We start from the raw sequence: 21152 nt of genomic DNA, 5'->3' as shown, positions 1-21152 counted from the left end.
ATGAAAGGGTAGCAGTAAGTGGATGATGTACAAAGGTTCAAGAGAAGGAATTTTTGACATTTGGGTTTCCCCCTCCTCCCACTTAATAGCATTTTATTTTTTCAATTACATGTAGAGATAGTTTTCAACATTCACTTTATAAGATTTTAAGTTCCAAATTTTTTCTCCCTCCCTTCCTCTCTCCCCAGCCCCTTCCCCAAGATGGCAAGCAATCTGATACAGGTGATATATGTATAGTCATGTTAAACATATTTCCACATTAGTTATGTTGTGAAAGAACACAAGAAAAAAGAAAGAATGCAAGAGAAAAACCACGAGAAAGAAAAAGCAAAAAAAAAAAAAAAAGTGAAAATAGTCTGCTTCAATCTGCATCTAGACTCCACAGTTCTTTCTCCGGAGGTAGATAGTATTCTTCAGCATGAGTCTCTTGTAATTGCCTTAAATCATAGGATTGTTGACAGTGTATCATTGTACAAGGTTGCTGTTACTGTGTACAGTGTTCTCCTGGTTCTGCTCTTTTCACTCAGCATCAGTTCACGTAAGTCTTTCCAGGTTTTTCTGAAGTCCGACTGTTCATCTTTTCTTATAACACCATAGTATGCCATTACATTCATATACCACAACTTGTTTAGTCATTTCCCAATGGATGGGTATCCCCTCAGTTTCCAGTTCTTGGCCACCACAAAAAGAGCTGCTATAAATATTTTTGTACATGTGGGTCCTTTTCCATTTTTATAATCTCTGGGATATAGACCTAGCAGTGGTATCGCTAGATCAAAGGTATGCAGTTTTATAGTCCTTTGGGCATAGTTCCAAATTGCTCTCCAGAATGGTTGGATCCGTTCACAACTCTATATCAATGCATTAATGTCCCAATTTTTCCACATCTTTCCCAATATTTATCATTTTCCTTTTCGTTCACATTAGCCAATCTGATAGGTATGATGTGGTACCTCAGAGTTGTTTTAATTAACATTTCTCTAATCAATAGTTACTTAGATCATTTTTTTTCATGTGAATGTAGATAGCTGTAATTTCTTCCTCTGAAAACTAACTGTTCATAACCTTTGACCATTTATCAATTGGGGAATGACTTGTATTCTTATACGTTTGACCCAGTTCTCTACATATTTATCAGAAAAAATGGCTATAAAAATTATTTCCCAGCTTCCTGCTTTCCTTCCAATCATGATTGTATTGGCTTTGTGCAATGCCTATTTACTTGAATGTATTCAAAATTAGCCATTTTGCATTTCATAATATTCTTTATCTTTTTTGGTCATAACTTCTTTTCTTCTCCATACATCTGACAGGTAAACTATTCCCTGCTCTCCTAATTTGCTTATGTTATCATCTTTTATGTCAAAATCATGTATCTATTTTGATCTTATCTTGGTATAAGGCATGAGATATTGGTCTATGCTTAGTTTCTGCCATACTATTTCCCAGTTTTCCCAGCAGTTTTTGTCAAATAGTGAATTCTTATCACAGAAGCTGGAGGTCTGGGGTTTATCAAAGAGTAGATTAGTATAGTCATTGACTACTGTGTCTTGTGTACCTTACCTATTCCATTGAACCATCACTCTGTTTCTTAGTACCATGTCATTTGGTTTTAAGACTAGATACCTGAGCATGTTTCTAGGCAGCTGAGGAAAAGTCAGTGGTAAGGGAGAAGTTCCAGATGTATGAGTGAAAAGAATGACTACTGGGGACATGTCCTAAAGAAGGCAAGAGGGAGACAGGATCGAGTTCAGAGAATTGTCCCTAAGCTGTGGTAAGGATAGCTAGATTGAGATTGGAAGGAAAGGAGACAGAGAAGGTGATGACATTTCAGAAATTTTTTGTGATGAAGGGAGAAAACTGATGAGATTCTGCATCAGATGAACTCCATCGTTTCAGCAAAATAGGAGACTGAAGCCTTGTCTATGTGTATGACGATGGGTGGGTATGACTATGAGAGGAGAGTCAGACAATCAACAGTCTTATATTTAGCTTTTGCCAATACTATGTACCCAGCACTGTACTAACTGGGAGTTACAAAGAAAGGCAAAAGCCCAGTCCCTTCCCTCAAGGAGATCCAGTTCCAATGGGGGATACAACCAGCAAACAACTGTGGACAAACCAGGTCAATATAGGGCAAAGGGAAGGCAATCTCAGAAGGGAGGCAGGTTTGGATGAGAGAAAGGAGACAAGGGGAAATCTGAAGAGTAGTCCAGCGACAGGAGGGCCCACCTGAGGTCATGCATCATCACTTGGGCCAAACACAGGAATGACAAAAAAGCACTGTTTTGGTGATTCGCAAAAGCTGTGACTTCTTGACGTCAGACAATGATCATTCTTCCCTCCCACCGCACCCCCATGCCCTATCCCGTAGCTATGATGTATTTATTCCTGCAATTTAAAAATCCTTTTCTCTGTATTTTACAACAAATCTGAAAAGCACAGCTGGAAATCTTCAAGTCTTTATAGTGTGTCAGATACTTTTGCCAGATGGCAACATCAGGTCCTCAGGAAAAGGCAACAAAAAAGTAAAAAAACAAAACAAAACAAAAATATGTGAACGGAGATATGAAGGCTCCCAGAGAGAAGTACCAATCGATGATGTCTGGGGAATAGTCTCTAGCTCTGTCTTGCCCATCATGGCAGATGAAGGGTACAAGCAAGCAAAGGAAGTCCCTAAGAGGGAGAAGGGAGAAATACTTTATTAAAGGTGCTAATGCAGCAAGTAAAATGTGGCACGGGTGGAGAAGGCACTTGTTCTGAAGTCTGGGGATTTGAATTCAAGTCCTTGCCTCTGATACTTACCACCTATGTGATCTGGGGCAAGCCACTGAACCTCCCTGTGTCTCAGCTTCTTTATCTATTGCCCTGACAATCAAGATTCTACATGATCTTGCCCTACATCATCTAGACCTTTCTAGTCTAGTCTCTTATTACTTCCCTTCACAAACACTTTTTCAGCCAAAACATATTTCACTATAAATCTCTCCCCCTCCCCCCCCAATTCATTGCTTCTTTTCTTCTCTCTGAACCTTTCCTTATATATCCTTTCATGCCTGGAATGTATTCCTTTCCCATCTATAGCCATCACCATCTGTTGAGGTTACTCCCATCCTTCACATTCCAGGTCAAGTAGTAGCTCCTGTATGAAGACTTTGCAATTTCTAGAGGGAGAGGGGGAAGGGGAGGGAGAGGGAGAGGGAGAGCGGGAGGGAGTCCATGAAACAGATTATCATGTGACTGATAGCTAATGTCCCATTTTTAGCTTGAAGACTTGTAAAAGGACTTCCAGAGGCTAGGAGTTACCTCTTGTTCTATGTACTGCAAACAGCCCACTTTCTCCTCAACTCTTGTAATGCTAATAAGGGTTAAAGGTCTTTCCAGTCCTAAACGTACTCTATTAAGTGGAGCCCATTAAGAGAAGCTTGATTAGGGGAGATTTGTTTTGCAGGAAGGCCCACGCCTTTTGTTAATTGTTAATGAGGCACTGGGTCACAAGGGCCATGATGCCCTCTGGCCCTGAAAAGTGTACATACTCTGAGGTGAGGTTTTGCTTTGGGGGCTTACTCTTTGGAAGGTTTAAGTGCCAGAGGAGGCTCTGGGCAGCCACTAAGGAGCCCTCAGCTTTGAAAACCCAGATGTTGGTGCTTCTCTCTCTGGTAACTATGTATCTATGCAATGGTCAGACAGCTGGATCTGTCTGTTGATCTGTGATATATGTATTACTTATGGTCAGACAGAAGTCTTGTCTGTTTATTTCTCTACTTGTATTTTTCTTTATTGGTGAATGTGATTAAAGAAGATTGTTGACCCCTCAAAAGTTGTTTTCCTTTCAGAAAAGCAGATATAAAAACCTATGCTAGAAGGCCATCCTGAGTGTGCCAGGGCATTTGCTGATACAACTTTGTATGTGCCCTTGAGAGAGTACATTTCAATTTAGGAAGATGTTTGTACTATCTGTTCTAACTAAATTACCTTATTTCCCCTTTCTAAGGTTAATTAAGTCTGACTGACTAATGGATGTTAGCTGATAATCAGTGGGAAAGTACACTGGTTGGGGCTTGTGAGCTATAGCACTACAAAGACACTCCTAGCCCCCTCAGTTTCTCCTAGAACCTTGAAGGGAGAAACAGCAGCTCCCCTTGGGCTACTCAGACAGCTAGTGTGAATGGCGGTTGGGAGGGTGGCTCTACCTAGAGCATGTGCTTGTCCCAATACAAAGTTAAGATAGTTCTGACCCTCAAGCTGACAAACGGATGCATATCCAAATATCTACAGCTGGTGAGAACAGGGAATGCCCTCATCACCACTCACCTCTTAATTAGTTGATGGAAATGCCTGCCCTTTTTTTATGTCTGTGAAATGAGAGTAGATAATGAGTGAGATCTGAGGGGGCTCTCCTATGAGTTAAATGCTTGGATGTTGGGACATCTATTTTGTCAATGAAGAGACTTTTCTTTTAAAGTTTCCCTCAGTGTGTCACCAATTACAGCCAGCTGTTGCCAAGAAGAACAAAGTGGGTGGCAGCAGTGGGACCTTTGGGCTGACTGGACTTCAGAAGAATTTGGGGAGGGGCTGGTCAGGCTGGCCAGCTATGAAAACACCCAATCAATCACAGAAGTTTGAGCATGGTGTGCTTGAGAGGGCACTGGAACTTACCTTCATGCTGCTGCAGTCCATTCTCCAGCCTTACTTCCCATTGGGTTGGGATCCTCATCTCAGAACTCATTTTCATTCCAGGTGACCTCTCTGACTGGTAGCTCCAGGATCTGACTTCGTCTTGCTAGTTAGTGATTATGGCTTGTTTGCTGGATGGTCAGCTGGATGGTCCTCAATCTAGGGCAAGAACTTCTTAGCCACAGTCTTCCTCTGGTTGTTAAAGGCTGTTAGCAAAGCACCCAGACAGAGAAGCTGAAACCAAGGAGCTGGGTCAAGGGCAACATCCCATTTTCCTCTTTTTTTGAGCATTTTCTAGCTGGGCAAAGTTGTCAGGTAAGTGGCACTGTGGATAGAATGGGGACTTGAGGCTCAAGGGATAGGGCCTAAACCTTTGATTTTGTTGATGTGGGGAGCTATCTATGAGATACCACTCCCTCTACCAGCATTGTCTTCATTGTCATTTATAGTTTAGAGATTTGTCTAGACTTCACAGGGAGGTTAAATAACTCACCAAAAGCCACACAGTCAGTATTTGTCATATCTATCTGAATTTGAGAGAAAAAAGCCAGTGTTGTAAAATGGAGGTCTTTAATTGGAGCAAATGAGTTGCAGCTTGGGGGTCACAAAATACGTGTTGGAGTACTGGTGAAGGGGGCTGGGAACATGGTTAATACGGGATACTAAGGCAGAGGGAACTGCCTGCCTGCAGCTTGGATGGAGATTTACAAAATACGCAGTCTGGGAGAGATTTCTGGTCATCTCCAGGCAATTCATTGGCCTGGGAACGGGGACAAGGTCAGCTTCTGTAAGTTCATAGTCAAGTGTGTTTGTCTGTCTGTCTGAAGCACTGTCTGTCTGCTTCAGACGGATTTTGATTTAAACAATAACCTCCCAGAAACAATCATGGGCAAATCACTCAACCTCTTTGAGCCTCACCTCACGTAAGCTTCCCTACCTGAATGGAAATTCCTTGTGAACAGGAATATTTTCACTTAGTGTATTTGTTTCCTCAGCATCTACTACAGGCCCTGACGCATACTGTCGTTCCTTTTTGATAAATTCTAATTGATTGATTCATCTGTAAAATAGGCACAAAGATAGCTGCATAACTGAAAGTATGTTAGAAACTTTAAAGCGTTATAGAAATGCCAGTTACACTTTTGCTATGTTGGCCCACCATTTGGAGTTTAATCCACGTTTAAAATATTTTTAAAATGTGGTGTTCATAAAGAAAATATATTTTCTGCTCTTTATTGATTATATTTGGTAGCATTATCAAACCTCCATCCACTAGGAAGCTTCTGATGGGTTTTGTGGGTCACAGGTTCTCTTCATTTGAGGATTTCCTATAAGCCTGCAGCAATAAAGTTTAAAGTATTTCTGTTCATAACTGTTGAGCCTAATATGAGTTATCTGAGCAAGTTTGGTTCCCCCCCCCCCCCACGTTGTTATTTACTTATTTTAACTGCTTATTTGAGGGAAGAAGAATCTTTGAAGAGTAAAGCTTCCAAAGAGTAATTCTCAAGGTAGCCTCTAGATGGCAGGCTTTAATAAAGAATGGTTACATTTTAGCATCCTTGGCTCTCCAAACATTTAAACTGCTTGGTTTGCAAATTCTCACTTTTGAATTTCCAGTGTTTATGTTTTCAGAGCCCCCTTGTGTTTCTTAGAGATCTTGTCCCACAGTCTGTTCTGGCTTTCTTGTTTCCCTGTGACACGACCTCTGTGGAGTGGTTCCTGTTCCTTTACGGTTTAGATTAATTAGCCTCCCCCCCGCCCCCCCCCCATTCTGAGATTCTGTGCTAGGAAGTGCACTTCTTAGACAAATTAGCAAGATGGGACAAAAAGTGCAGGATGTCTCAATTATTTACTAGAAATTCAAGGTTCTGAAGAGTCTCATTGTCTTCTCTGACTAAGAGCAGATCTGAAAGACTTGTGGTTGCTTAGGTTCCAACGCAGAGAATCTGAGATGGGGACACAGAGGGCAAGTGAGGGGAGAAGTAGGGCCTCTGGATTCCAAGCCTTGTCATGTTTTAGTACATCATACATCATCTCCAAATAAGTAGAGGCAGCATCTCATTTTTTGAAAGTGTTACAGAATCATTATGTTTATACTTACGCACTGAGCCTTCACTGAGGCATATTCTGATGCCTCATCGTGGTGAGCAGGTAACTGGTTCTCAAAGGCTGTTAGCAAAGCACAAACCTGGAGGTTCTCCTATGCTAGAAAGGCTTCAGGTACAGTTACAGCAGCACAATATATGTTGCTATCTAAAGGCTATCTAGTTCAGTACTCATTACTACTCAGGGTAGCCAATTAATGGTGAATTCTTTGACCTTGAACATTCATAACAGGGAAAAATACAAAAGAACCTTTTGAACTGTGAGCCCTGCCTCTCCTCCTTTTGCTACTATGAAAAGAGGGTAGAGGGTGCTTTGAATTATACAGGTGGGTTGGTTGGTTGTTTTTAAATTTTTTCAAGTTAGGTGTCTCCCTGCCTCACCTTAATTGGAAAGTGCTGTGGCTGCTCATGGGATCTATCCCACTACTAATTGGCACAGGAACTTTGACTTGTACTATTTCCAACCTGGGAAGTTTCACTTCTTCTTAGGCTGCCTGGTGCTTCACCCTTGCAGGGGTGTTCAGCCTGTTGGTGTTGGACTTAATGCAGATACGTGATCGACTTTAGCCTTACTGCAGCTCAGAGCTCCCAAACTCAAGTGATCCACCACTCTGGGGCTCCTTGGCAGCAGGGATTATGGGTGTTTGCCACTGTGCTCAATCCTACAGTTTTTAGATTGTCTATGAACGTTAACTTAACTGGTGATACTTTAAATACGGTATCCTTTCCAGTGAGAGAACATATATACTTCTCACCAAAACTGAACCCCCCCCCCCAATACAACAAAACAAAGCATAAAAGCTGCCGCTAAGTAGAAGGAGGGCCCCTAGGTTTTCCTTGAAGAAGCAAATAAAGATGCCTTGTTGCTGTGTGTCCAGAAGCAACAAGAAATATCATCTCATGAAACATTTTGTTCAAATACTTATGAGAAATAATCAGAAAAAATCCCCAATGAAAATAATAGCTACTTATGCACTAAAATCAGTTGCAGAGGGTGAGGAAGTAGAAAAACCATGAATAACTTAAGTAGATCCTCCCACCCCCAATGAAATCAACATACCCTTTAATACTTATGCCTTCAATGCATAATTGGACATGGAGGAAGGTGGCAAAAAATACCTTGGAAAATGTGGTTCCATGAGTAAGGAATGGGAAAAGTCAAAGGCTTGTGGACTACACACAAGGCTCTAGGTCATGAATAATTTTCTTGAGAAAAGCATCAAGAGGTACTCACCATAGTGGGGCATCAAATAACATTTTAAAGAATGTCTTAAAGACTGAAGATTGTACAAGGTCACGCACAGAGGCAGGAATGTGGGCCAGGATAGTAGAAGACTTTGACTTTTTACTTTAGCTTTTATGCTTGTTGAGACTTATTTACATGGCTTGAGTCCCCAAAACAATTGTGAGGCTAAAGGAAGCTTCGGAGCTATAGAGACCTTTGACATTTGTTGGAACATATCCCCTCAAATGGGTTGAACAGGAATGTAATATGACAATTTGTTGCATCTAATGGGCATTTTAAAACTTAAATCACATGGACTGAGACAGAGATCTTGCCCTTTGGCAAGAGGAAGTAAATTAGAATAATCAATTTAGTTGGGAACACCTTGCTTTGCTCCTGTTCTACAGTCCCTGACTTGGGGTGGTGCCTCATAGCCTCTGTTATGTCTAAAGGGCTGTCAGCCTGCCCTTTTCAGGGAGAAGCTATCTCATTACTGCTCCCTCACAGCCAGAGGCACATGGGAAAAGATGGTGCCCAGAAAAGCAGAAGCTCAACATCTATGACCAAAGAGGATATACTAAGGGAGCGGCGGAAAAGTACCATACCCAGCCCAGAGCAACAATGAGTTGGTACACAATCAGGTTTAGGACAACATAGCAGGAAGAAACAGCCAAGATCCTCTGGTGTCAGAGGTATCGATTATCTCTGACCATGCTTGATCGCTACCTGTGGATCCTTTCATGTTTCTCTGTGTATTCTCTTATGTATTTTATGGGAGACTGTTCTATGTTTAGGTGGGGGGAGTACTGTTCCATTGTCATTTTCATTTCTCTGATATTTCAACAAAAACCTTTCCTTTGTGTAAAATGTGTACAAATTTTGGTTAATTAGTAAAAGTAGCCATATCAACATGGGCTCATGAACTTCGGTTTTGAGTGGATTTGCAGTGCACCCATGTAGGGGCACCTACGTATGAGTGGGGGTGTTCTAAGGTGTTACTGTCAGAAATATTGATTATATTTTAACAAAGAGGAAGTGACATTTCTTTTATGGAAAGTTATTTATCAATCAGTTTTCTATATAGCATCAGGCTGCTGATTTGTTAGAGTAAAGAACAAAATTGATATAAAAGTAGGAGAAAGAATATGAATGAGAAAATAGAGGCCACAAACCAATGCCTCTAACAAAGAAACCCAAAAAACCTAATAACCACATCCACCAGAAAATACTTGATCTGACAAAGCAAAGACAGATGACAATTGAGGGAAGCCCTGGTTTAGAGGACAAACTAACTTATAAAATCTTACTGAGAAGGCTGACAGAAAATTATGAGCAGTGTTGCCTCACAAAACAATGAGAAACAGTGGAGTCCAAAAAACACAGTTTAAATAAAGGATTGTGAGGGACCCAACTAAATAGAGTCATCCCAAGGACATTTGAGGATGGAGCCAGAAGGAAAGCAAATAGAAAAATGGAAAATATTTAAGTATTTTTATGATAAATTTTTTGCCCATGAAGGACAATGGAATTCTAATATTGTAAGCCTGGGTGTGTGCTGGAGAAAGGGGCGTTGAATGGCGTTGAAGAACATGAGAAGCAGCTGGACTAGACCACATACATATACAAGGGGTTTATGGGAAGCTAACACAGTTGAGGAATTGATTCTGAAGGCAGCTCTCAAAAGGGAGATCATCAAAACAATATTGGACCTTTTTACCAACGATAAACTAGGATTCAAGCCAAGCCTGAGGAATTTTGCATATTTTGTATGGCTGAGACTCTCTTAGAGGAGAGAATGCTATTGTGATGATGTGAGTCAGCCTGAGGGGAGGAATTGGTGTGAGCTTTGGGTAGGGGAGACGTTCTTCATTCCTCCAAGTAGGACAATTATGGTTCTGACTCCAACCATAAAGAAAAAGAGACAGAAATGTAGAGACAGAGAGAGACAGAGAGACGCAAAGTGGCAGACATATTACTCCCAGAAGGAGTGCTCATTCCTTATTTTCTGATGTATTCTAATCTTGTAACTTCTCTAATTTCTGTTTGCCCTTTTCTTGGATAAACGGATTTACTTTCTATTCGCTATTTGTGATGGTCTTTTGTGTATCTAGCATTTTGTGGGAAGGAGTCATATTCACAAGTGTAAGCTAAAGACTCTCTCCTCCCTTTCTACCTGGCTTTGTTCTGAGTCTCTAAATCATGCCCCTGTACTTTCAATATTTCCAGGGGGAAAATAGATATAAGTCTAGTCTAGTGTACTTCTCTCAAAGGAAAACAGAGTGGTCACCTCATGGCCTATTCCCCCGCTCCCTTAGTGTGAGAATCTCAATCTCCTTTGGAGAGGAAAAGGCAGAATTCTAGAGATCTCTATCACTGTTTTCCTTGCCTTTATATTTAGATATCTTATCATTGGTGTGCATGTATACATCTTTCTATCTATGTATGTGTGTATATATACACATGCATATATCTTACATGATCACACACACACACACACACACACACACACATCAAAAACCAGGAGGCAACGAAAAGAAAGGATACCAAAAACTGACCCGGTCACTTTTTTCTCTCCATACTATATTTTTAAATGATTAAATTTTATTTATTTATTATAAATTTAACAATCATCAACAAACACAAATGTTTCATTATACATCAATATATATCCAACAGTAGTTCAACAAGTGGGAAAATTGGTGTCCACATGTTCTACATGGATATTAGCAGAAGGCGAGGTAGTTGCATGGGGATGTGTGTTAGATCTCCCTCCCTCTAAACATAGCCCCATTTGTACTTATTTAGCAAGAATAATTAGTTTAAAAAAGGAAACCTTTCTCTTTGGTCTTTCCTCCCTTTCTCAGCCAAATTTTCATTAAAAGCTCATCCCTACCTCCTCTCTTCCCATTTACTTCTCAATCCATTACAATTTGACTCCTGACCTCCACCACTCAATTGAAACTGCTCTCTCCAAGATTACCAAGTACCTTTCAATTGGTAAATCTGATGGTCTTTTCTCAGCCCTCAATCCTTCATGACCTCTTTGCAACAGCTGACAGTTTAATACCAATTCTTTCAGGGTATACTCTTCTCCTTCAGCTTTTGGGAAACTGCTCTTTTTTGGACTTTCCACTTATCTAACTCCTCTTTGCATTCTCCTTTTCTGAATCATACTCTTCTCCAAAAACGTGGGTATCCCCCAAGGTTTTGTCCTGGGCCCTCTTATCTTCTCTGTCTACATCCTTTTCTCACCAATCTTATCTGCTTTTGTGGGTTCATCTGTTATCTCTTGGAAAATTACTCCCAGACCTGTACATCTAGCCCTAATTTTTCTACTGAGCCCTGGTTCTGCATCACTAACTTCCTGTTGGATATCTCTACCTAGAGATCCCAAAGGTACCTCAAACTCTAAGACCATATTGCTTCCAAATATTCCTGTAGGTTACCATGATCCTTCCAGTCACCCTCAATCCACCCTCATCCTCAAACCACACATTAACATTTCCTATGTTTTATTGCATTATTACATATTTCCCAATTACATTCAATCTGGTGCAGGCAGCACTCAGGAGTGTTATGGGCATGTTTGACTCTTCTAGTCTACAACACTCCTCACACATTGTTTCTTCACTCAGAGGGCCACCACCTCGGTTAAGGTTCTCATTGCTTCTTGTTTGGACTATTGCAAAAGTTTCTTAATTGAATTCCTGGTTTCCCATATCTCTTCTCTCCAATATAGTATCCACATGGCTATTAAAATAGTCTTCCTAAAGAACATCTGATCATTTCCCTCCCCAGTTCAAAACCTTCAGTGCTTCCCTATTGCTGCTAGAATAAAATATAAATGCCTTCACCTCAGCATTTAAAGCTCTTCACAATCTAGCTATAGCTTACCTTTCCAGGTTTATTTCTCATTATTTCCCTCCATGTATTCTTCATTCCAACCATGCTGGCCTAAACACTGTTACTAGAACTCAGCATTCGATCTCCTGAGTCACTTACTAGCTATGTGCCTCTGAGTAAGTTAACAAGCATTTATTAAGCATTTACTGAATGCCAAGCACTGTATTAAATGCTGGGGGTACAAAGAAAGAAAGATTATCCCCGCCCTCCAGGAACTTACAATTCTATGAGAGATATATATATATATATATATATATAAACAACTCTGAGCTAATTATATATACACATATATACATAATTATACATATATATATTCATAATTATAGATAACTAACAGAGGGAAGATACCACAAGTGGGGACCAGAGAAGAAGAAAAGGAGGGGGAAGGTGTTGAAGAATGTGGAATTTTAGCCATGACTTGAAGGAAGCCAGGAGGAAGAAATGAACAGGGAGATCCTTCCAGGCATGGAGGGCATCTGGAGAAAATGGACTGAGTTGGGAGATGGGATGTCTTATGCAAATCACTTCCTCCTCCCCGAGCCTCAGTTATCTCCACAATAAAATACACACACCCATAGTTGGATTACTTACCTCCCAGGGCATGGATACACCTACTATTTTCTTCTTCTTCATCTTCTTCCTCTTCATCTTCGTCATCTTCATCTTCATCATCTTCATCTTCGTCATCTTCATCATCTTCATCTTCATCATCTTCATCTTCATCATCTTCATCTTTATCGTCTTCATCTTTGTTGTCTTCGTCGTCTTTGTCATCTTTGTCTTCTTCATCTTCTTCGTCTTCATCTTTGTCTTCTTTGTCTTCTTCTTCGTCTTCTTCTTCTTCTTCATCTTCTTCTTCCTCTTCTCCCTCCAAAAAATATTCCATGTTCTACAGCTGCTCAATGTAATGACTAACACTTCATCTGTTGCTTTTGTTATTTCTTCTAAGTCCCCAAAATGCCGAGGAATGTAGAATACCTTGAAGACCTGCAGTCAGAGAGGTGAGGAAGAAAAAACAATTACCCAGATAATTTACAAAGGGGATTGTAGTAAGGCTGTCTCCCACATGTAGAATGGAGTTGTTCATGTGTCTGGAAGGAAGGCAGACTAGACATCTCTAGCTTCTTCCTGTCCCCCTTCTCCAAGGGAGACTTTAATTCTTGCTAGGAGGGGCAGCAGGAGAAGGGGCTGGAACTTTAGCCACTTACTATCCTCAGAGAGAAGAGGTATCATGTTAGAATTATATCTGTCTGCTCCCTTAAATATTGCTTGTCTAAGGAGTATGGTTTTCAGGTTCCATCTAAACTTTCTTCATTAGCTGGGAAAAGGAGACCCAAACTTTATATTCAGAGTTTGACCCCTTTCCCACAAAATACCACCTCCATAATGAACATACATATAGCAACTAGCAAAGAAACCATTTAGCGTAATTGATAACAAAACAGAAATCAGAGGAAGTATACATAGGAGATTATTTACCAGAAAATAGAGAGTGAAGGAGCCCTCTCTTTGGAAGTAGGCCTGGCAGAGACTTCAGAAGCCAATTAGTCCAACCTCCTCATTTTACAAATTAGCAAATTAAGTGGAGAACTCACACAGGGCAAGAGGTCACATGGTGGTCAGAAGAAGTGATATGAGGACACTCTTAAGATCTCTAAGAACTTTGGAATTCATTATGTGACTTGGGAAACACTACCACGGGACTGCCCAGCATGATGTACCCTCATCTGAGAAGCAAAATTGCAGCAGCTCAAATGAAATGTGAGAAGTGCAAATTTAGAGAATCCATCTCAAATGTTCACATGGATTATTTGTGCCTGACCTGTGGTAGAGCATTCCAAGCTCACACTGGTCTGATCAGCTGCAGTCCTATGCATTGTAACTTGACTCCACCGTAGTGATTTCATTTTGTTCTTCTTTGAGAATGAACAACCAACCAGCAAATTAAGGCCCAAAGAGGCTACCTGACTTTTAGTACAGTGGCTAGCTGGGCGTGGCTAAACTGAGGCCACAGGGGCTGCTGGCCTACAGTAATCCCCGTCCTCCACCTGTCATCATGGCATGCCTTGGGTTTCACTGCTCTGGGGTTGTTTGATTCCCCAGAAGTAGGAATTAGGCTCCACAGGTTTCACATTCATTGGCTCTTTACCCACATTCTAGGGACTCTAAACAAAGTTGGCACTTGTAGAGCTTCTAATTATGGAAATAATTATGGGCTTGAAGTCTAAGGATTTTCCCTAGTAAAGGGGAAAATAAAAAAGATATTCAACACACAAATGAGAATCGAGTATGGAACAGTTAGTTTATTCCCACACTAAAAAGAGAAGGGCCAGCAGTAAAGAATTGCAGAGTCATCAGAACAGAATTTAGTAACTTATTACTAGGCAAATAGCTGGGAGAGTAATATCTAATACCAGAACATACACAGTACTTTTCAAGGCTCCTAATTAGCAGTTGCACCTTTCACCTTCTCTGAGCACAGAGGGACCAAACTCCAAGCTGAAATCTTTGTTTCAGGCTCCTTCCTCTCTGACTCTCAGATGTGGATGCTTTCCTTGTCCCAAAGCTGATACTGAACCTGCTGTTGTAAACACATCAACAATCCTGGACATTCCGGGGCCTTTCAGTTTTCACAAGGTCAGTGCTAGGAGAAAGGAAACCAAAAGAGATCAAGGAAACCTTAGGTACAACCCTGGCAAGATGAGTCCACACTTGATGTGGGGGTCATGGGAGAAGGAGGTTGCTGGAGGTTCTTCCTTCCAGAACCCCTCAACACTCCAGGTCTTCTCTCGTCACATATTGGGCTTCTCCAGACTTGTTCCAAGGGTCCCACCACCTTCTTCTAGAAGGTGTCACACCTTGGGTCCAACTTTTTCCTCTCAGAAACCAGTTGCAGGGACTTAGCCCAGTGATGATTCACATAGCCAGATATAGGCAGAAGGTAGTCTGTACATAATAAAATTTCTGAAAGTTCCCCCCAAGTCCTATCCTCCTCCCCCCAATAAGAATATCTTCCCAGTCTCCAGGAGGTAGAAAGATGGTTATATAACTAATAGAGGGAGAAATTTGAACCCAAGACCTCTGATTTCAGTAGCCAGTGTCCTTTCTACCAAAATGTGAGTCATTATTACTATAGACTCCCTGGGAACTAGGTAGAGATTCTAGATTCCAAACAGGATTAGTTTTGTATTTTCTAACATGACCCTGATTTAAAAGTGTTTGGGTGGAAAGAACACTGATCATTGAACCTTGGGTTTCCCAGTCTTAACACAGGTTTTGTTCCAATGTGACAGCCACTTGGTTCATGTTTCTGAATTTTAAATAAATCAGATGTTCACAACAAGAAATTAATGAAGCAATATAAACATTCTACTAAACAAAACAAAAAACCTCCAAAACTACCTTATGTGAAATAAATTGTCCTCATAAAATCGCAAAGTCTGTTCTCAGACGCTGCTCATCCTAGGCCGTGGTCTTTTTCCAAGCAGGACATATTTGACAGTCTCACACTGGAGGGCACCAAAGCCCATCTCATGGACATGACTCTGATTTTTTTCAAACAATTATAAGCCTTCAGTGTTCTCCCAGAGAAGGAACAGGAAGAAGAGGTGTCATTATTATTATACTTCCAAATGATTGCTAAAACGAGTTTCAGTTGTTCAAGGGATACCACAGTTGAATCTGTGATCAGGGAAAGCTATTTCTTTAAACTTCCCGAGTCTTTCCAGAGGTGTGATTCTGTTCCTAAACTCCAACTTTATTATGCAAATTAAGGTACATTTACTGGTGAAAAAAAGTGACTTCTACATTTCTTAAAATTCAAAACTACCTCCAAGTGATTTCTTTTTCAAGAGGAAGGAAGGAAAGGAGGGAGAAAAGGAAAGAAAGGGGGAGAAAAGAGGGGCAAGAGAGTGTTTAGAAAGGGAGGGAGAAAGGAAGAAATGAAGGGAGGAAGGGAGGGAGGGGAAAAGGGAAAGAGGGAATGTTAGAAGGCAAAGAGGAAAAATAAAGAAAAAAAATAAGCACTTTCTACATGCTAAGTGATGGCAATACATGTAGAAAACCCTGGGTTCAAGAAGCTCATATATCCTAATGGGGGTCCAGGTACAGGAAGGGAGAAAAGACCAGGTAGTCCTTTGGGTACACTAACAGGGCAGCTGGCAATATTTTGGGGTCTGGAGAACTCAGCAACAGGTAAGACCCTGTGATACTAACAGCTCAGTGGTATTTAATATAATTAAATCAGAAGTCATTCCTATCTGTGTAAGGATAACATTCCATCTTACAGGAATAAATACAGTTGGTAATCCTTGCTTACTGAGTGGTATATGTGGGCTGGTTTACCTTACAGGGTAATGAAGAACCCTGGAGGGTACTCAGCCTGTGTTTATTAGGATGTGGAAGACTTAGGCCCTGCCATGGAGCAGGTGCTCACGGTTCCCTGTGGGGATGAAGGTGGGGAAGGAACGTGAGAGCCTGGTTGTGTCTGAAAAGTGGATAGGACAGTGAATGGGAATGGCTCCCATACCCTGGTCGTGAGCACTTAATACGATAAGAGGGGAGACCAGTCCCTGTGGACTGGGTCTGGTCTGTGCTGCCCTTTGATACCTTGTGTGAGCTATGCAAGAAATAGTTTGGAACTATTCCTATCCCTATATGAAATTCAGTGTTTACTATATGTTTTTCTATGGCATCATAGGATTTAAGAATTGATAGGGACCTTAGAGATGACAAGAGCATAGATTTAGGGCTGGAAGGTACCTCAGAGACTGTCCCTGCATATCCCCTCACTTAAAAAAGGAGATACAGAGAGAAGGGCCCTAATCCATGGGCAAAGGAAAAGTAGCAAAATGACTTACTTTCTCTACAATGAATTTGTCAGAGATATCTATTCCCCTGATTCTAGATAGTGGTGACTCAGGGAAAACCAACATCTCTAAAGAATTATAATTGTAGGTAACCCAAAAGGCATAGCATATTACCTACCAATAATGAATTCTTCATGAAACGTGGCATAAAATGCCATCATCATAACTGACATTTCTACCTTAACATTTGCAAGGTATTTACAAAAATGATCTAATATGACCTTTTAACAACTCTGTACAGTAAATACTACTAATAATATTACACCATTTTAAGGAAAAGGAAAATGAGAGAAGGATCAGGTGACTTCCTCATGGTCACACTGCCAATAAGTGACAGATTGAGGACTATGAGGAGGTCCTTGTGAACTCTAGATAAAAGTATATTCAGCTACTGCATGTATCCAATCAATCAATAACATATTTATTCCTGAGTCTCCCTGGAAATGCTTATAAAAACCTAGTAAGTGAAGAAGGTCATGACTTGCACACACCCTGTGAGTGCCCTGTACTCTTTGACCTGGCCATTCCACAAAGCTAAGGCCATCCCTCCTGTTCCTCTACACCAGTTTCAGCTGTGAGTAGCTCCCCACACTCATCATTATTTCTGGTATGGAAAACAGTTGTGCCCAAGCAGGAGTAGACTCATTCAGGTAAATCCTCCCAATGTGTAGGTAACACCCACTACACAGTTTTTCAAACTGACTTGGTCATGGTATTCTGATGTTTGAAATATACTGATAGATCCAAACATTTGTCATCTTGGAGCCTGGGAAATGTAATATTCCTGCTTATAAAAAAAAATTGTTGAGGAAATTTTGGAATAAAATGTAGGGAACATAACCTGTATTTGAATATGTATTTCAATGACCTGTATTCACAATGCGATGTGAAATGAGTGGTTTTGAAAAATATCACTGGCATTTTCTCACAAAGCCCCTTACTCACTTTGCCTGAAGCACCAGGGAGCACATCACTTGGAGAAATGGTCCATAGAGTGCAGGGCAGTTAGGGGGCTGAGAGCATGCCAGGCTAAGAGTTCAAATCTGGCCTCAGATACTTTTACTAGCTGTGTGATCCTGGTTAATTCACTTAGCCTGTTTTGCCTTAGTTTCCTCATCTGTAAAATGATCTGGAGAAAAAAATGGCAAAACACTGCAATCTTTGCCAAGGAAACCCCAAATGGGGCCACAAAGAGTTAGACATGATTGAAGAGGAAGGACAATCTAGAATACACTAAACACTGAACAAGAATGAGGAACTGCCTTCTTTCTAAAGCACTGACTTGGTTTGTTTGCCAGGAAGATCTTATCTGATAGTGAGTAGTTGAAAATAGTTTTGTTGGGGATTGGGCCCTCATGGGACTCTAGGGGAGCCTGGGAGTTCTGCACCAAGTCCCTAGCAGCCTTGGAGGAACCTGGCCAAAGAGGAAGGGAGAGAAACGAATGAAATATGAAGCAACCAATCCTATCCCTGGAAAGCTGGAGTCAATTTTGCCCTACCCTGGATAATCTGTTGTCCTTCCTCCCCTCTTTCCTGCCTTCCCAGACCCACGTTTCCATAGGCTAGTCCTACCTGACAGTGTATTGAAACCATAGACCCTTATTTTGAGTCATGAGTCAATATAATTAAATCGGAAGCAGTTCTTACATCTAGAATGCTGGATAACACTGCTTGTGGCGGATTTTCCCTTTTTAGCAGCTAGAGCTGTAACCACAAGTCCTGTGAAGTCACAAAAGAAAGAAAACCTTCCCTTCGATGCTTTTTCGCATTTCTTTTTCAACTACAACCAATGGCCCTTTGAACAGAGTGCTGCTCAGAGGCCTCCATGGCTCCATAGTTGTTCAGTATGCAGTATCAGCTGGGCATTTCTGTCAACAACACCGCTGCTTAGAGCCCCTGACATATACTTGGCTCATCTCTGTTCATCAAGCCAAGTCAATAAGCACTTATTAAACACCTACTGTGTGCCAGGGGCTGTGTTAAGCACTGCGGATACAAAGGAGTACAAAAATAAAAGTCTCTGCTCTCAAGATGCTCAAAGTCTAATGGAGGAGACAGCATGCCAAAAATATACGTGCCAAGAAGTTATGTACAGGATAAAGTGGGGCTAATCAGCAGGTGGAAGAGATCAGCTTTAAGGGAGATCTGGAAAGACTTCTTGTGGAAGGTGAGAGTTTGGCTGAGATTGTTAAAAAGTCCAGGAAGGAAGGAAAAGGAGAAAGAAATGAGGAGATAGAGATCGTGCCAGGCTTGGGGTACATTCACTGAAAATGTACAGTGTCAAGAGATGGCCATTGTCACTACATGGCAGAGTACATGAGACGTTAGTGAGGTATGAAAAGACTAAAAAGGTAGGAAACTAAACAAAAGATTTATACTGGAAGTGATAGGGAACCACTGGAGAATGAACTTGGGGGTGATGTGGTCAGAACTGAGCTCTGAGTAAGATCATTTTGACAGCTGAGTTGCCATGTTGTCTTTCTTAGAAATATCTCTTGAATTTGTACTGTCCTTTCTGCTCATGGTACCACACCCCTCGCTTGGGCTTTCATTACCTCTCACTGTACTCATTGTACAATGTACAATTGCAGTGCACTGCAATGCCTTCTAACTTGCCCTTCCCATGATCTCTTCTTTCCAGTCCATCCTTAACTGCTACCCAAATAACCCTCTTGCTCAGCCCTGTTGATGTTGTCATTCTCCTCCTCAGAAGCTTTCTGAGGCTCTTCATTCCCTACTCATTAAGCTATAATCTTCTAATGCTAGCATGCAAGAGCCCTGGCAACTTGACTCCAAGCTGCCTGCCCAGCCTTGTTGGATACCCTACATTGAAACAGCTGGTAGCACTCTGTGTCCCCTTTATGCCTCTGTATGTGACAGTTTTGATACCATGACCCACCCTCTCTCCCCTTCTCTCAAGTAAAATTTTCTGTGCCTCCTCAAATATCTTTTGATTAAAAAGGCAATGCTTTTTTTAAAGAATTTAACAAACACGATCACTTCCCTATTCAAAGAATAGAAAAAGAAGACTGCATATGAAATTATATTTCTACTACATTCAACTTAGGTGGTTTTAAAAAGATATTTCAAATTGAACATGGAAGTTCCAACATGTCCCTGCTTGATTATGTCTCTTTATAAAGTTCCCTTCTGCTTTCTATTTATATTTGTAATTATTAACTGATAAACTTTTTCTTTTATCGTCATCATTATCATTTCTCCCCACCCCTCTTTTGTAACCAATGGGCATAGTCAAACCAAGCAAACTCATCCAGTTTTCACTTGTCAGAAGAGGCATGTCTCATTCTGCTCTCTAGTCTATCACCTCTCCACCAAGAGATGGGGAGCATGATTTATCATCACTCTTTTAGACTTGCAATTGGTCTTTTCATTGACCATAGTTCTTAAATCTTTCACAGCGATTTTCCTTTAAAAAGCTGTGGTCACATTAATCTTTCTCTAACTTTTGCTCTCTTCATTCTTTATTGGGTTGCACAAATATTCCTCAACTTTGAATTTAAATATTCCTCTTTTTTATGACACAATAATATTGCATTCATATGCTTAATTTTTCCAGCCATTCCTTGAATGATGAGCACCCACAGCTCTTTTCTAGACCCAAGCTTCCTGCTATAAATACAGATCCTTTCCTTCATTCATTGATTTCTTTGAGGTAAATGCCTAGTAATGAGTATCACGGGGTCAAAAATTATGCAGTTTAATGATTTTTGGGGGTATGGTTCCCAACTACTTTTCAGAATGGCTGGACCTAGTAACAATTCCACCAGTATATTTGTCTTCCTATGCTCTCACTGCCTCTCAAACAATTATTATTTTCCATTCCCTCCTCAGATTTCTCACATCACTTTTCCTGACCTCTCTCACCTTTACCCTTCTCTTTGCTCTTACCTCACCCTCTCATATACTGTTAGTTGTATGTGTATACCTTTCTACCTTATTATACTGAAAGCTCTTTGAGAATCGAACCCGTACCAAATCTGTCTTTGTAACCCTAGCACCTAACACACAGCACTCCACACAAGGATCAGAGACATAGAACCAAAAGGGATTTTAGATGTTATCTTATCCAACCCTCTTATTTTGTAGGTAAGGAAACTGAGACTCACAGCATTGGATAATTTTGCCTAAATTCAGAGAGGTAGAAAGTGACAAAAGATTTGAACACAGCTCATCTGACTCAAAATTCAGTATTTTTTCCATTGTTTTATACTTCTTCCTAAAAAAATAATTTTGCTAATGGATGAAAGTCATGGAAGGAAGGGTATGTTTCACCTTCTATGCAAAGCCTGCAAAGAAGCACTTCAGATTTCTGGGATTCTGGCCCTCATTCACAAAATTAACTCTCTCTATCCC

General features: G+C 40.8%; 1 protein-coding gene and 1 long non-coding RNA gene across 2 annotated transcripts in view; one reads left to right on the top strand and one right to left on the bottom strand.

Moving 5' to 3' along the window:
• Positions 1-2446: 2446 nt before the first annotated feature.
• LOC140534586 (uncharacterized) lies at positions 2447-7129 on the bottom strand. Its single transcript, XR_011977385.1, has 3 exons — positions 6779-7129; positions 4660-4883; positions 2447-2676 (listed from the first exon to the last, which is right to left on the bottom strand). It is a non-coding gene; the product is annotated as an uncharacterized lncRNA (long non-coding RNA).
• Positions 5311-21152, top strand: part of SH3GL2 (SH3 domain containing GRB2 like 2, endophilin A1) — a 313692-nt gene continuing 297850 nt past the window's right edge. The window contains exon 1 of the mRNA XM_072655741.1: positions 5311-5464. Coding sequence (XP_072511842.1) covers positions 5374-5464 — 91 coding nt within the window. The 5' untranslated portion in view covers positions 5311-5373. The remainder of the gene's footprint in view (positions 5465-21152) is intronic.

This window comes from Notamacropus eugenii, chromosome 1, assembly GCF_028372415.1.
Source record: "Notamacropus eugenii isolate mMacEug1 chromosome 1, mMacEug1.pri_v2, whole genome shotgun sequence".
NCBI classification, from domain to species: domain Eukaryota; kingdom Metazoa; phylum Chordata; class Mammalia; order Diprotodontia; family Macropodidae; genus Notamacropus; species Notamacropus eugenii.
The sequence above is the reverse complement of the archived record's forward strand: the minus strand, read 5'-3'. Positions and strand labels throughout refer to the sequence as shown.